At 41.6% G+C, this 17,210-nt stretch overlaps 1 protein-coding gene across 1 annotated transcript; it reads right to left on the bottom strand.

Moving 5' to 3' along the window:
* Positions 1-6,255: 6,255 nt before the first annotated feature.
* Positions 6,256-13,934, bottom strand: LOC108935417 (COP9 signalosome complex subunit 5). The gene is made up of 8 exons (XM_018753992.2): positions 13,625-13,934; positions 12,039-12,273; positions 11,519-11,647; positions 10,843-10,908; positions 9,226-9,311; positions 8,867-8,978; positions 7,264-7,412; positions 6,256-6,489 (listed from the first exon to the last, which is right to left on the bottom strand). Exons 1-8 carry the CDS (start codon positions 13,762-13,764, stop codon positions 6,399-6,401), a joined length of 1,008 nt encoding a protein of 335 aa, XP_018609508.1. The 5' UTR covers positions 13,765-13,934; the 3' UTR covers positions 6,256-6,398.
* Positions 13,935-17,210: the final 3,276 nt, after the last annotated feature.

Raw genomic sequence — 17,210 nt, 5'->3', positions numbered from 1 at the left:
ACTTTCTGCACATAAAGGTTTAAGCGGCACGTGCTTAAGGTATTTGGCAAAAACAATATTTTACAGGTCAGGACATATATTTTAGTCCCTTTTTCACTGTTGTCAAAGATAATCGGACAAAAAACAAAATATAGATACTCTAATCATGTATGCAGTGACCTGTGGAGATTTCGAGACTAAAACCGGAACACATCTGACACTTCTCATTGATAACTACCACAATTTAAAAAGTATCATGAGATGTGCAGTTTGTTACTGCTGAGAAGTTAAACAAGCAGCAACCCCACTTTTCTCTAAATACAATAAATCAGTGTTCAGCAGCCCCTCTTATTTCCATTTAAATTTTTTTTAATGTGCAATTTGTTTATGTTTTAAGAAAACTTCAAGATGATAGAACAAATATTGTGAACTAGCCTCCTTTAGATCCCTAAATACTGATATATGATTAAAATAGATGTATTTTTTTGTGCATTAATATCTGTTAGCACAACTGCCAAATTTCACGCAGTTTGATTCGCTTTTGCTGAGTATTTTAGTTGTTTGTTTTACTTTGTATTGTCTTTAAAACTATTTTAAGGTTTAAAAAGTGCTATCCCTACAGTTCATAAAATTACAGGTAAAGAATAAATATGCGTTGGAAACTGGTTGTATGGTTTGAATTAGGTTTTGTTGTTCTAGGTTGTAATATTTTAAAAAAAAATATTTTTTGTTAAGAGTAGAGCATTAAAGAACTATATATTTTGCTCAAAAACCATCCATTATTAGCGTGGCCAGAGAGAGCTGAGAAAACCATGATGAATTGATATGAGAGTCTCCACTCATTAGTCCTGGCCTGGGCTTTTTGCAGCCCAATGAATTCCTGTCAATGCTTTATTACGCCAACCAAGAAAAATAAATGTGCTTTAAATATGACAAAGGTTTGAAAAATGGCAAAGTTAAAGCTGTTTGTGATTATAAAGGATGTCGTAGACTAAATTTTAAGAACACAAATTAATTTTCTTCCTTGTACAGTAATGTCACTTTGGCTAAACACATGCCCAAAGGTAACTGGAGCTAGAAAAAATATAGCAATTCACAAAGGAAATGGTAGATCTATTACCGTGGTTTGGCAGAAATGAATGACTCTCACATTGCCTGCATGGAGTATTGCAGGTATTAAAACAAAACATTTTGACCGAGATGTTTTAATAATTTAGGTATATAGGGCCTGCTTGCCCAATGTCCTGAATCTAATTTACTGAAAGTGTGCTAAAATCCTGATATTAGTGGCAACTGCTACACCACCACGTGAAAATCATTTTCTCAACATATTCAAATGTTTTTTTTCCACTCAGTACTCCTCAAAATATTCAGATTTTTCTGTTCTGACACCACCATTCTTTCAATTTATAAATCTTTTTTTTTTTTTTCCAGTTTAACAAAAACTGTACTTTCAAATACCATTTGCAACTGTGCTAAAAATTTCTTTGACAGCGAACAAACAGTCATTTCAGTGACTTCAACCAAAAGTCGAATATAGGGGTAACAAATGCTCAATTCTAATACTGGAAAAGTTGTTTAGCAGATTTTTGATAATATACTGTGTGCAGTATAATGGCAATTATGTCTGCATTTTACAGATATAAATAGTGAATATATTATTTATCTTTTATTTGCAAAATTAAATAGCATTATTAGAGTTTTTCTCAGATAAGTGTTATACCTTTGATCTCAACCAGTTTACTTGAAAGAAATTAGAACTTTGTCATGTTGTAGTAATTTCCCATCACCTAAGATATGAGCTGTGAGTTTTAAATTCCTGACTATTCTCAAAATGAACTCATAATTACCTCCGATTCCATGTCTTTTATTTAGCACATTGCTCACTTTATTTCAGTAACTTGAATTTTGACTTTAATTAATTTAAATTAAAAAAATTGTTTAGAAAACAGAATTCTATTGTAAGGATAATTGAATCGGAGTCCACAAAAGGCACTCCTCATACAAGCATTTACTACTTTAGGCTATGTGTTTTTAAAAAAGAAAAACAAGGTAATAGAATACTTGGTTATAATAAAATGCGCAGCATAATTCATGGTACCGTATAAAAAGAAAAAAACACATTCTGACTCATACTTCCCCCTTAGTGAAGACAATGGCTTTGTGCAGATCCTGAAACAGGTTTTAACTCAACTCTTTTTTGTGCTAACGTGAAGTTCGGTCTGGGCACAATAACCTGCTAATCCAGTGTTCTGAATCGGAGACACACCATCACAGCGGAGCAGCAGGTTGCGTAGTGGTTAGAGACGTGTCCTTGCAATCGCAGGCAAAAAAAAATTACCCTGCAGAATAAATGGGTAAATAATTACAAGTAGCTTAGTATACAAACCTAAGATTGTCAGGTGCTTTGGAGAAAATCATCAACTAAATGAATAACAATAATAGTGTCATTGCAGTGACCCCTGCATTGTTATATCATGTCAAGCAGTGGGTTTCCTGACCGACTTGACTTCACTGATGCATGCAGACTAACTGGCTGGGAGGAAGTGTACAGCTGTTTTTTTAAAACCCTCAGGGGCACTGAATATATTCTAGCCACCCTCCACTATGTTGCCTCAGGTTATTTGCATTAGTAAAGCAAACATTAAGGTTACCTAGAATTTTTAGACCTGAGCTGGTCACTAGTTGGGCTTATATAGGTACCTAGTGATAAATAGTTATTAATCATTGGCCGTACTTACAGCTCTATTGAGTTCTCATTTGTCTTTGTTACGAAAGACCCCTTATTTATTATTCTTCTAGTTTTCCTTTGAATTCCGTTAATGAAGTGTAATTCCATGGTAATTCAAGCATAGTTGCTCTGTAACAAGAAACATGCCATTTATTCAGGTACAAAACTGTATAACTGTTCATTCAGCTCTGCAGGATAATATAATTTTCTGTATGCTTGCCTAGATTTTATTCTTCATGAATACTCATTTTCAAATTAGCTATAATGAATCATTTGGAAATTGACATGAATTGGTTATTTTGATTCATCTCGTGGAACGGCTTCATTCCCTGTAAGAAATAATTACAGAAAACATTTTTATTCTACAGAATACTTTCTTAGGCGATTCATTACAGTTAAAAATGGTTTTGTTAGAGGCAACTGAGTTCAATTAATTTTTCATAGCACCCTTCTCCAAAGAAGAGCTCAGAACACAACATAAAACACTGCAAACGAGTACACGGACATGCAACGGGTAGCATTAGTCACAGTAATGACACAGTACAATATTACATTTGAATGTTTGCTATATGGTTAAAATGAACTTCTAAACTGTATAATAATCCCATGCAGAAGAGCTAGTGGTCAGAGATAAGTGAAGAACAGTTTGTATGTTAGATCTGCAATGCAAAAAGCTACAGATGCATTTGGAAACAGTGGAGGTGAGTTTGCCTTCAGAAGCTCCACATCATTACGCTCGCCGCAGTGTACAGTACAGGTGGGTATAGGTGTAAATAAATGTGTTTTTAGCACTCTTTAGAGCATCCCAATTATGAAACTGATTCGCTACTTAAAGCAACTGGGAAAACTGGAAAAACTGGAATGATCAGCTCTGCAGTGGTTTTACACACTTCCTTCAAACTAAGTTTTACACACATTACCTCCTCTACAGTGTTTGTAATTGATACATTTACATTTATTCATTTAGCAGATGCTTTTCTCCAAAGCGACCTACAGCTCATAGAAAATACAGTCCGTGCATTACATTAGGAGAAAGAGAAAGATAGTTGCAGACATGTGATTCTTCGGTAAACTTAGTTTCTTACCACTTCATGCACCGATGTTCATCGCACGAGTAGGTGCACGATGCAGAGGAAGTAGTTGTAATATCTGTCCATGGATTAATCGTAGCTTTCGATTAATAGTTCCAGATAAGAATTGTTATATTTTTAAAGTGATGACTCCCCCCCCCCCCCCCCCCATTGTGTTAAAAATGAATCCAGTGCTAAATCTGCCATGATCCCACTTGTCACAAAATAGTCTATCAGCTCACCCACTGCAGCTTCTCCTGTGTTTCCATTTTGTGTCCACTATTTATACAAGCAAGATCAGTTTATGATAATTTTTCACAAATCCCTAAATTTGCATGAACGTTTTGAGGACGGAGGAGCCTTGCTTTCTTTGCTTTCTCTCCACAATCATTTCACTGCAAAAACCATCATGATCATCTAAGAAATAATGCTGTAAATTACCTTGGATGAAGGCAAGGTAAATCAAATTTTTACACACACACACACACACACACACACACTGTGTATGTAAGTACAATATTAAAGAAATAAAATCACAGATCAGGCCCTTCTTTCACTGCCATCAGTGGGGGGGGGGGGGGGGTCTCCATGAAGTATTCTGTCACATCAATTGCTATTTTACTTCAGATTCATTCATTACATCATTTCAAGATGGGTTTGGACCTCACGAGGGCTGCGTGAGCCGTGTCTTCTCGAGAAAGTAATTAAACCGGCTTCTCTTTCCGCCAAGACAACAAAGAACGACCTTTTAATGACATAATCTCCATTTGAAATTAGAACAAGCAAACACGGTGGCAGTCATTCGGTACCTAAGCGCGCGTGGGGCGGTTTGGAGTTGCCGGCGACAAAGAGCAGGCGCCGGGCCTGAATGGTTTCCACTGTGCGCCGCCGCTGGCTCTGCAGTGCGTCAGGAGCATGTCGTTCCGTCAGGAGCCGCTTTCCTGAAGGGTTGCGTGCTGAGCGAGGATGGTCTGCCCAGAAGCCTTCTCCAAGGGGAGCTCATGGGTACGCCGCTGCGGCTTCGCTTCCCTTCCAACGAAGGGAGCCGCGTAGTTTGTTATTCCACTACGCAGCGCCGTTATGGTTTAAACAACTCGGAGAATATTTGGCTGCAGGAAGGTGGAAAAATCGCAGCCACGGTCTCTCTTAAAGCAGCTAAATTGCGTGGGGAGTGCGAGAGAAGAAGCACAGAGTATCCGAGGTCAAATAATCACTGAGAATGAAATGTGACGGCACAACAAAACATTTACCCCAAAAGGGTTGCACATTTCCAAAGGCCATTCACAGCAGGGAGGAGGGGGGGGGGAATGTAACTCTGCGGTGTTTTTCATGAATACCAAATTTCAAAGTGTAGTTATGTACTAAAATTTTAATTTGAACAGTCAAACCGCTGTTTTATGCTTATGAGTATTACAATTAGGAAAAAAAATGTTTAAAATGGAACAAAAACTCAGAAGTGTTAAATTACAAGATTTCTTATTTGAAATAACATGCAAGCGCAGATTTACTTGCAACTGATAAGCACGAATAAACCATCTGTTTTACATACTGTGCCAGCAGAACAGGGCATTGCGTTACAGACTTCACTGCTGAGTAAATACATGACGTCAGACAATTCAAACCGTTAAACTGATAGTAACAAATGTAAGTCTGACAGTGTCTTCTGTATTTATTTATAAATCTGCAGAAGGAATTCTTATAAAACTGAATTGCCTACTAGATATATTTATAGCACAGATTTCTAAAGCACAACCTAAAAAACTGAAAATACTTCGAGATGTTTTCCTCCCAAACAAATCAATTTAAATAACGGACCGTAAACATGGTAACCGGACTATAACTTATCTTATGATACCCTGGATTTGAATATTTATTATGTCGAAGTCCAAGAAAACATCAGATTGTTTTCATCTGTTGTGTTCATTTAAGTATGTCCTTCATTACCTGTATTTTATATTATTCACAATTAATATAGCCCTCTCTCCATAAATTAATATTTCTATGATGTTCTATACTTCTTTAAAATTGCATGTATTATCTGCATACACATACCAGTAAAAATACTCTTAGTTGTATATTAAATGCCAAAGCAATGCAGCACTTACTGTGTGTTTGTATATGTTACACATGCAGATCACCACAGTCAAACCAATATATAAACCATATAAATGCAATCCAGGAATAGAAAGTGAGCATTAAATATGTTGAGAAACAGTTTCATTTATTTAGCTGTTACTTACATTGATCTTTTTCCTGAAACCACATCTCAATGGCCTAACGTTGGAAATCCTAAGGGGGTATTCTGTCTAACAGCCGTGGCCCTCTCCCTTTACATTCACATAATGCAACTTATTCACTCGCTGGAGTTAGAGCCTTCAATCCCAGGTGGGAAAAATGCATACATATATAAAAAGGAAAGGAAAAAAAAAAAAAAAAAAAAAAGGGAAATGAGTCTAATACCCCTAACTCAAAAAAAAAAAAAAAAAAAAAAAACATTTTCAGATTAAAAGCAATATTATAAGAATTAAATCTATTATTTAACACTGGGAAATAATAGCTGACAAAAAAGGCAAAAGAGTTTGCATCTGAGAAATAACCCAATATCCCGCTCAGCAATGCTAATTGGCAGAGGTGTTGATTTGATTGAAGAGTTTATCCTTAATAACTTGAGACATCAAGCCGTGGATTGCTTCTATGGTTGTCTTGCAGCTGAAACGGAGAGCGATATTAATACATCAATTTTAATGAGGAAAAGACGCATTGTACGGCAGCAAGGCGTTTGAGTGCATATTAGATACTGCGCACGAGCTGCATCATGACTGCGTGGTTCTCTACTTGCTTATAAATCGTTACCGTCATTTCCAAGTGGAAAATTAATGAGTGAACCAGAATCGAATAAATGCTGATGATGCACAACTTCTCTTTCTTTTTTTTTTTTTACAATGGCTATAAAACGACATTCAGTGACTTTAAATTGATGTGACACCGTTTCATTTAAAGAAAATGGTCGAGGCTCTGTAAGGTCAATACATGTCAACTGAACAACCAATAGCATCCATCAAAACAAAGCAAAAAAATTTAATCAAGTAAAAAATAATAAACACACACACACACACACACACACACACACACACACACACACACACACACACACACACACTTTCTGAACCGCTTGTCCCATACGGGGTCGCGGGGAACCGGAGCCTACCCGGCAGCACAGGGCGTAAGGCCGGAGGGAGAGGGGACACACCCAGGACGGGATGCCAGTCCGTCGCAAGGCACCCCAAGCGGGACTCGAACCCCAGACCCACTGGAGAGCAGGACCCGGTCCAACCCACTGCGCCACCATGCCCCCACAAAATAATAAATAAATAAATAAACAAACAAACAAACAAACTTGAGAAAACCCGCAGCAATTGCCATGTGCTAAACGGACTTAAAACGAAGCCTTTGAAATGCTAACCGAGTACTTCAGCATCTCACCTGTCTCGTGTAGCTTTGGCCAGCTTGTCCTCCGACTTGCGGTCATGTGTGTCCAGGCCGAGCATGAAGCTGCCTCTTCCGAGCTGAGCTTCTGACTGCTCCAGCTTCTCGGACAGGTCAAACACCTGCCCTGTGGTGTAGTCTGAATTCTGAGATGGGGGGGGAGCGGGTGTCAGGCCAGCAGTCAGCCACACACACAACCACAGTGTCCAATAATGGACTGACTCACCGCTACACATGAGCTGCCAACACATACAATATCAGCCCATAAAACTGTTCGAAGAAACCTACAAAAACTCTAATAACAAAAATCACCACCACCACCATCATCACCACCACCACCTTTGCTTAACAGTTGCTTTTAAGTGACTTATAACAGTTTGCCCATTCACACAGCAGGGTATTCTTACTATTTTAGGGTGAATACTGAAGGGTACAGCAGCAGGAGCAAAAACCGAACCAACTACTTTCATATCATGGCAACGGCTTTATCTACCCATTAAAGCTTCAGTACCCAGTGCCCACAATTAAATGAGTGACTTGCTAATTTTTTTTTCCATCCTTTAACTACTGATCCAGTCATTTCACATCCCAGAAACTTGGTGTGTAGACTTCCCCCCCCAGCTGCTTTTATTAATGTGTAATATTCCCCCATCGTTGTTGCCTATATGTGCAATATTTCTAATTGCTGTTTATTTTACCATTTTTCAGTGATGGCTTTACTCTTTCGGTGTTACCGCATTGTTTTATATTGCCTTTTTTTTTTTTTTTTTAAATTTTAAACCTTCCCGGACTGCACTATGCAGGATGTCACCTGTACAAGCAGCAGCATTAACCTTCGCTTACATTTGCCACTATATATATATATGTGTGTGTGTGTGTGTGTGCAGTACTATTTATTCTGTATTTGCAGTTGCATTGCACTCTGGGAGCTGCAGACATTTAACTTCTTCATACCTGTACAATAACAACAAAGGTGAACTGAACTGAATTAATTCTCTCAGCTCTTGGCCAAAGGTGAGGCTGCATCTAAGAGAAACCATCTAAAGAAGGAATTAATGTATTATTGGAGGCGACGTCTCAGGATGCCGCGAGACTCCATCCACCGAGTTCCTCACCAGCGGAGGGACTCCTTCCAGCGAACTATTCCACTTGCGTCCCTACAAGCGCACATCCCACAACATTTGTATGGGTGGCAACCTTTAGAGTCAAGGGAGGCTCCACGGTGGAATTTTACTCGGTCCTTCGACCCTCGGGAAACACCGGCTGCAACGCAAACGACCCACGTCGACCTACAGCATCACCCGCAACACTCTCGTTCCAAAGGATGAAAGTTCGTCTTGTCTTCTTGCTAAGAGTTTAACAGCCCTTTGAAAATTGTGTAGTTCATTTAAAAAAAAAAAAAAAACACGCCCCTAAAAGGCAGCAATATGCACAGTCAAAAACAGATCGATGGTTACAGTACAACTGACAGTATTCGGACGCACACACACACACACACACACACACACACACACAACGTAACATCGCGTTGCCGTCTTTTCAGTTCTGGATTCAGAGGGAGAAAAAGGCAAAGCCTTGCAGCGCCGGAGCCGGTACTCACGGTCAGCAGACTCGAGGAGCTCAGAGTGTTGACCCAGTACTTGTTCCAAAGGAGTTCCAGCAGTTTGCGGTCGAGGGAAGACTTAAAATACGTCACTTCTAGGGCATAATACCTAAACACAAAATAAAGCAAACATTTACACACCATTATAGACTGGCTCTGGAAAATGTAACTAACACTAATTATATATACACACACACACACACACACACATATATATTATTATATACACACACGCACACACGCACACAGAGAAACAAATGTGATCAAGACTGAAATGTCACTGAGGTGGACTAAATTATAGTACACAAAACTTCCATGCTGCGTTTACACGAATTCCGGAAGCCGTGACTACGTACTGTTTGCAGTGCACACCGAAGTCTTCAATTTTATTTAGCGGGATGGTCTGGTACTCTGAAGGTCCTTCATCCGGCGGTTTGTAGCCCTGAAAAGAAACGCAACTGCCCGGTTGAACCTTCACGCATTCTGTACGTCTCGATTCACAACTCTCATCGTTTCTCGCGTCACCAATAAGGGCTGAGATTTACGCAAACAAAACGTCACCTCGCTACTAGAGCTGTGTACAATGGCCCTAAAGGGAAGGGGGGAGAACACACACACACACACACACACACACACACACACACACACACACACACACACACACTGCACAAGTGGACAAGCAAGTATGAAAAGGGGCAAAAGAGAAAAACACTCCCGCCTTTTAAAACTTGGACAAAAGGTGTAACCTGCATCTGGGTTTCATTAGAGGGGGACTGTTGAGATACCATCTTGTCACCGTTTGTTTGATCGCGCCAGCGGTTATGAAGGAAACGTTCAACGCTCTCAATTTCTGGATTTCGCAGCAGAGCTGAAAATAAAACGCACAGCCACACCCCGAATTGCACCCCTTTCGGTTCAGATAGTTTGACTTTATGTAGAGATTCGCTGACACTTTTGCCACTTAATACCTTTACTTCACCTTTGCCGGGCATTTCTTTTCATTCACGACGATTGAATTTGGTTTCACACACCTCCTGTCGGCTGAGCGGCGCGAGACATTTACATTTGTTAATTTAGATGCTTTTCTCCAAACAACTTTGCATGGTAATTTACACATATCTAGCCGACACCTTTATCCAAGGTGACAACGTCAGATACGCTGCATGAAAACCCTACCACTGTCCCACCTGCACACACACACGGGGCAATTCAGAATCACCAATTTTCCCAAAACTCGTCATGCCAACGCAGGGAGAACATGCAAACTCCGCACAGACTGAGCAGGGATGCGAATCATGTGAAACTGCACAGCCCAAACGCTGCGAGACACCGTGCCAAACTTTTTCGGGGAGTGCGAATTCATCAGCATTGTTTTCTTTTACCTTTATGTTGCGTTTTGATTTTGCACGAAAGGCCGGATTACATTTACTCATTTAACTGCGGCTTTTCTCCAAAGCGACTTACAATCATTTATACAGCTGGGTAATTTTTACTGGAGCTATTTAGGGTAAGTACTTTGCTCAATGGTACTTCAGCCAAATATCAAACCTCTGACCTTTGGATCCAAAGGCAGCAGCTTTAACCATTACCATTACACTACCAGCTGCCCACAGTTCATATATACCATAATCATTTTTTTTTTTTTTTTTTTTAAAAACACACACTAACCATCTGAAACCGCTTGTCCCATACAGGGTCGCGGGGAACCGGAGCCTAACCCGGCAACACAGGGCGAAAGGCTGGAGGGGGAGGGGACGCCAGTCCGTCGCAAGGCACCCCAAGTGGGACTCGAACCCCAGACCCACTGGAGAGCAGGACACAGTCAAACCCACTGTGCCACCATGCCCCCATTTTTTTAAAATTTGATTTTATTATTGTGTTTCTATTATTAATTAATAGGAAAAAAAATATGAACCCACAGCCTTCATGAAAACTGGGTCACCTTGATGAAGACAAGGACACCGTACACCTACCTTAGGGTATGTTCTGAAGGCTCCAAGATTAACTTTTCCAGCTGATATGGTTCTAGTTGGGTCAATCTTGGATTAAAAAAAAAAAAGAAAAAGAAAAAGATTCATTACTACACTTAAATGTGGAGTATCTGCAAGCAGTTAGAAGCAACTAAATATTTAACCTACAAAATACTTCAGAAGTAACAACACAAGCAATAATTGCATAATAAAATTTTATACACTAAGACATTTAATAAAAATGTTCAACGTGAATGAAAATCCTTTCCTCACAATTATATTTTAGCATATTATTATCATCATCATCATCATCAAAGATTCATTTGGCAGAAGCTTTTCTCCAAAGCAGCTCACACTTACTTGTGAGGTTTTCATGCTAAAATAATTAACCATTTATGCAGCTGGGTTAATTTTTACTGTATAAATTCAGGGTATATACCTCATTTACTGGAATACAGCACAACGGGAGTGAATGCAGGTGTCAGCTGATGGCAAGGCAACAGCTCTAACCAGCAAACCATCATTTTGCCCTTAAAACCCTTCAATTGTACTACATTCAACACATTATAAGTGAGATTACAAATTAAATATATTTTGGGGGAGTGAATAAACATTACACAATGAGTGCTTTGGAAGAACTCGCTTACAGAGGTAAGCGCTGTAAATTATGGGTACTCACAACCACTGCCACAAAGGGCTCCTGGAACTGCTGATTGAGCATCTGAGTACTGACATCAATCCCCGACAGCCAACACCCATAACCGGGGTGACTGTGGTACCAGCCGATGGCGTTCTCCAGGCGCCCGACCTGCGTAGACAAAGAGCACAGTTTTACTGGTCTATTCCTGCGCCACACTTAAAAAATTTTAAAAAAAAGGGAGGGGCAACATCGTCATCCTCTTGAAATTAAGCATACATTGGCTTTATCATCATCATCATCATCGTTCAGTCGCACACCTTGCATTTCTCCAAACCGAGGCACTGAACATTACCTATTTAATACAGCTGGGTATTTTTTAATGGAGCAATTTCACATTAAGTAAATTAGCAAAATTATTGCAGCAGGATGAATGAAACACAGAACTGCAAATCAGAAAACGAGATTAATAAATCCACGATAACTTGAACGACCGAGGGCCGTAAACGAGCACGCGGTCGGACGGAAGGTGACACGGACGTGAGCGGACGTCCTCCCCCACCTGCTTGGCGTTCTCGATGTAGGCCGCCATGTACTCGTAGGCGGCCGCCTGCGCATTCACCCGCGTCTCGGTGCCCTCCACCGGCAAGGCGAAGCTGTCCATGATGATCATGGTCTCTCCATCCACCTTGCCCAGCATCAGCCCCATCACCTCGAGGTTGGCGCCCGAACGCGCGTGCATCACCATCTTCAGCAGCGCCAGGGCCGAAATCTTGCAGTACTTGAAGTAGTGGTGACTGAAACACAATCGTATGAAGGAGAAAAAGAAATTTTACGCTAAACGGTCAGAACTCATAAATTCCCCTAGCAGTGTGATGATGACAGTGACCCATCATGGGAGACAATTTGGCCATGAAGTCCAGGGCACCGTTCAGCGCGTTTCATTATGGTAGTCTAATGGTATTGGGTTCCACAGATGTGACCATCACAGCACCTTTAGTTTGGCTTTGTGGAACATGATACCATTAAGCCATCATAATAAACTAATACCCACCTTTTAAAAGCATTTTTACTACCTGCCTGCACTCATTTACATTTATTCACTTAGCTGACACTTTTCTCCAAGGTGACTTACAGTGCTATGCTACTTATAAATACTTACCCATTTATAGAGAAGTTTTTTTTTTTTTTTTTTAACTGGAGCAATTTAGGGTAAGTACAGCCGGAGGTGGGATTCAAACCCATGACCTCTGGGTCCAAAGGCAGCAGCGCTAACCACTACACTACCAGTTGTCTCATAAGTCCTCATAGATAAAAAACTTGTTTAATACAGATCATATATCTATAACCAACCAACCAACAAATTTCAACAACCGCTTGTCCCGAGCAGGGTCACGGTGAGCTGGAGCCTATCCTGGAGACACTGGGTGCTACACTGAAGGGGTGTGGGGGGGCACACCCTGGATGGGATGCCAATCCATTGCAGGGCACACAACTAGGAAAATTATAATACATAAACATACATGTTTGTATGATTATATTGGGCACACATATTCCAGGTACAACTGGTATTGGTAGCATATTGGTTAGAGTTGTTGCCTTTGGACCCAAAGGTCATAGGTTCGAATCCCACCTCCGGCTGTAGTAGCCTTGAACAAGGCACTTACCTTCAATTGCTCCAGTAAAAATTGCCCAGTAGTACAAAAAGGTAAATAACTGCATGCTTCTAATAACTGTAACACTCACTATCAGTCACTTGGAGAAAAGGGTTACATAAATGAATAAAAGTACGTTTTACTGCAGTTTAAACACCTTTACCTTCACACCAGCAGGGGGTGTAGTGGTTATAGTTGGACCAAGGTTACGATATGAAACGCACGCGCTACTGTAGTATTTTTACTTAACATTCCCACCCAGAACTGACAGTTAAATAAAAAAAAAAAAAATTACCCAGCTGTACTGTAGAAAATGTGTAAATCACTGTAACTTAAGTAAAGGACTGTGCAATTTTTCCCTCATCATGCACACCCAAATTATTTTTATTACGGGTTATTTCAGAGAGCGTTTGGCTCGGCCGATCGCAGCGTCCGAGCACCTTAGGCTTAGCTTTACCATGATTTGCCAGGTACAGCGGGTATTCCTACTCACTCCTTGGTCCACGGCTTGGCGGCCAGGATCTCCTGCTGCTGCTTCTTGTCGTATTTATAGATCTCGTCGACGCTCTGCACCTCCTGCATGCTGTTCGACATCTCCCACGTCTTCTGAGCCACGCTGCTGCCGGCCGCCATGTCTCTGGCAGAAGCCCCGTCCCCTTCGGTCGGGTGAACTCGCGGAAGATTCACCACAAACACCTAGCGATGGACACACACGGAACGCTGATCGCTGCTTGGAAGTAAAGAAGAGCGACTGGCTGCTGTCGGCCGGAACGGCATCTATGCGCGAAGAACGGCAGACATTTCTGGACTCTACCACCCTTCACCTCGCCGAAGGGGTGACGAAACGAGGTCGCGTAAAGCAAATATGGAACAAAAACTAATTCATCGACTGAACACTATTATAATGAACCCAAAAAAATATAACTTTAAAATGGAAATGGTGGAATAACGTTCACGGGAAAAGTGTGCATTTGCTTATTCGTATCACGTTCGATCAACCCTCCCCCCTTACCTCGATGGTTTGGTTCCTTCGGTGACGGGAGTGTTACGGAAGCGCGCGGCGGTGTGCAAACAGCGACCCCTAACGGACACTTTATAAGCAGCTGCTGATAACTTACGGACGGTCAAGGCTGGCGGCGTCGTTTCGTTCGGTCCCGTGTCCGCAACGGAGCCCAGAGTACCGGCAAAGCAGTTTAATTCACCCCGCTTGATAGGAAGGCTCCCGAAATCCTTAAATGAAGAGCGAAAGCCCGAAATCATTGCAGCGCTGCTCTTACTTTTGGCTCTAATACAAACAAGTGAATGATATTAAAATATTAAGCATTAACACATTTTAATTTTAAACAGTATTACAACACACTATATGTAACGCTTTTTTTTCCCCTCCTGGCAAAAAAAAGACGACAAGCTGAACTCGCTCCACTGCTCAAATCACTCCTTAAAGTTCGTATTAAAAATCCAGTCCTCCACGTGACACACCCCCCACTTTAGGATTTACTGCGACGTCTTAAACAGTTCTCTGAAGACAAGCCCTGGATTCAAATAAACGGTACCGGAGAAAACACTTGATAAATGTTCTTTTACGAAGAGAAAAAGAAACAAAAAAACCACCAGTTGAGCTGTGTCAGCATTACCAACCCCCATCCGCTGGAGGGCGCCCTTCGCGCAGACAACATTTCACCGTGTGTAGCGGTCATCTGTCTCGGGTTCGATCCGCTGCAATTACGCTCTCTTCCAACGCGATTGAGAACTTTTTAACGAGTCTGCGGACCATCTCTCTCCAGGCGGCCCGTCGGCGGTACCGAGGCTCCGTACCGTCACCGGGCGGCCCGAGCGCGTCTCCACTCCAGACCAGGGCTGTAAGCGAACCCCGCTTCCCCACCGCTGTCTCGTTACTTAAACAGTTCAAAACGAACAGTATGTAATAATATTGTTGTATCATTTGCTTTAACGACTAATGCGCGAATTGATTGCGAATGTTTCCTGCTTTTCTACACAAATTAACTCCCGAAGTGTGTCGGTGCTGTCCGGGCTGCGCTGCTGGGTGGAAATTAATTGGATTGTTTACCGGGTTCGACTAACTGTTTCTGCAGAATTAAGGATTCTTTTGCACAAGACTCTGGCTTTTTTAAAAAGGGGCTGTTACTATTAATAAAAGTGTCCCGAAGAATGTAAATTGGAAGTAACGCACAGCTTTGTTGTGTACAGCGCTGTTGCCTGACAACGAGCCTTAAAGGGACCGCGCACCATTTGCGCGTCGACGAGCCTTGGGATCGGTGTTGGATAACGGGCAGATTTAAGGCTGGATTTATCGTCGTTCCTACACGGATTTTGCAGCTGGTTGTCATGAACTATATATATAGCTCTTAAAATGACCAGCGTTAAGAACCTTAATTTATTTACACCTGATCTGAGCTACAGACGGGTGTGGTGGCGTGGTGGGTTCAGCTGGTGCCCAGTAGAGTAGGGGGTCTGGGGTTCAAGGGGTGTCTTGCGATGGACTGGTGTCCTGTCCTGGGTGTGTTCCTTCCTTCTTGTGCCCTGTGTTGTTGGGTAAGGCTCTGGCTTGCCACGACCCCACTCAGGACAAGCAGTTGTTGACGATGAATGATTTGAGCCACTGTGAAACACAATGACGTGAAGTAATGTAACATAGTACTTGGAGCTGTTGCCTTGTGATCTGAACTTTTGCAGGTTCAAATCCTACTCCTGCTGTACTGCCTTTAATGAAGGTACTAACCCTGACTTGTGTCAATAAATATACCTTGCTGTATAAGTGGGGAAATCATTCAATGTAAGTTAGTTATGTAACATTGTAATTCATCAGATGAAGAATGAGTGACATTAATAAGGTCCTGTAATTGTGTCAGTGAGGAACTCGGAAGCATTACATTACATTTACACGTTAATCATCTGACTGGTAAATCTTGGCAATCAGTATGTCTACCATGACAGTATGCTGGCTAATGAAATAAATATATTAGCCTTTCTCTATTTTTTTAATTCATTTGATTATTTGAATAACTACTTTTGTAATGGGGGGTGCGGTGACGCAGTGGGTTGGACCAGGTCCTGCTCTCCAGTGGGTCTGGGGTTCGAGTCCCGCTTGGGGTGCCTTGTGACGGACTGGCGTCCCGTCCTGGGTGTGTCCCCTCCCCCTCTGGCCTTATGCCCTGAGTTGCCAGGTTAGGCTCTGGTTCCCCGTGACCCCGTATGGGACAAGCGGTTCTGAAAATGTGTGTGTGTGTGTGTGTGTGTGTGTGTGTGTGTGTGTGTGTGTGTGTGTGTACTTTCATAATGGGGGTGCAGTGGTGCAGCGGGTTTGACCGAGTCTGGGGTTTGAGTCCTGCTTGCGGTGCCCTGCGATGGACTGGCATCCCATCCTGGGTATGTCCCCCTCCTCCAGCCTTGAGCCCTGTGTTGCTGGGTTAGGCTCCGGTTCGCCATGACCCCGCTTGGGAAAAGCGGTTTCAGACAATGTGTGTGTGCATGTGTACTTTTGTAACCAGAGGCTTGTAGGTTTGTGTCCTATGAGGGAACTCATGATTTGCCTCTAAGTGCTTTTTCATTATTCTTCCAGGTATTCTACTGGGTAACATTTAAATTAAATGCTGTTGAAAAGAGCACCTATAGTTGCAGTGATTGAGAAGATGTGAACATCTCTTTTGCATTTACAATCAACTCCTGCCCCAGGAGATACTTAATCATCCTTAAAAATAAAACTTTGTCCTCTATGATGTTGCCTACAGACCAGAATTTGTTTACTGCCTTCATTCTGTATGGTGGAGAAGACAGGATGGGGGGGTGATACCTCTGGGAAGTGTTTTATAATATAGCTGCAAAACTTTGATTTGTCTTTGACCTTGTGCTTTTAAAAAGATGGTGTTATATTTTATTTTTAAAAACTTTAGGATGTGTCTAGCAGGAAGAAAATGTTTATCCAGTAACGATATCTTGCAATATGTGTTTGATGTGGTATACTACAATATGTATGTTACAGATGGAGGATGTATTGGATTGCTTTGGCTGTGTATTCAGTGCCCCACTTCTTCTTAAGAATTATTCATCTGCAACCTTCA

Source organism: Scleropages formosus, chromosome 9 (genome assembly GCF_900964775.1).
Source record: "Scleropages formosus chromosome 9, fSclFor1.1, whole genome shotgun sequence".
In the NCBI taxonomy this organism is placed as follows: Eukaryota; Metazoa; Chordata; class Actinopteri; order Osteoglossiformes; family Osteoglossidae; genus Scleropages; species Scleropages formosus.
The sequence above is the reverse complement of the archived record's forward strand: the minus strand, read 5'-3'. Positions and strand labels throughout refer to the sequence as shown.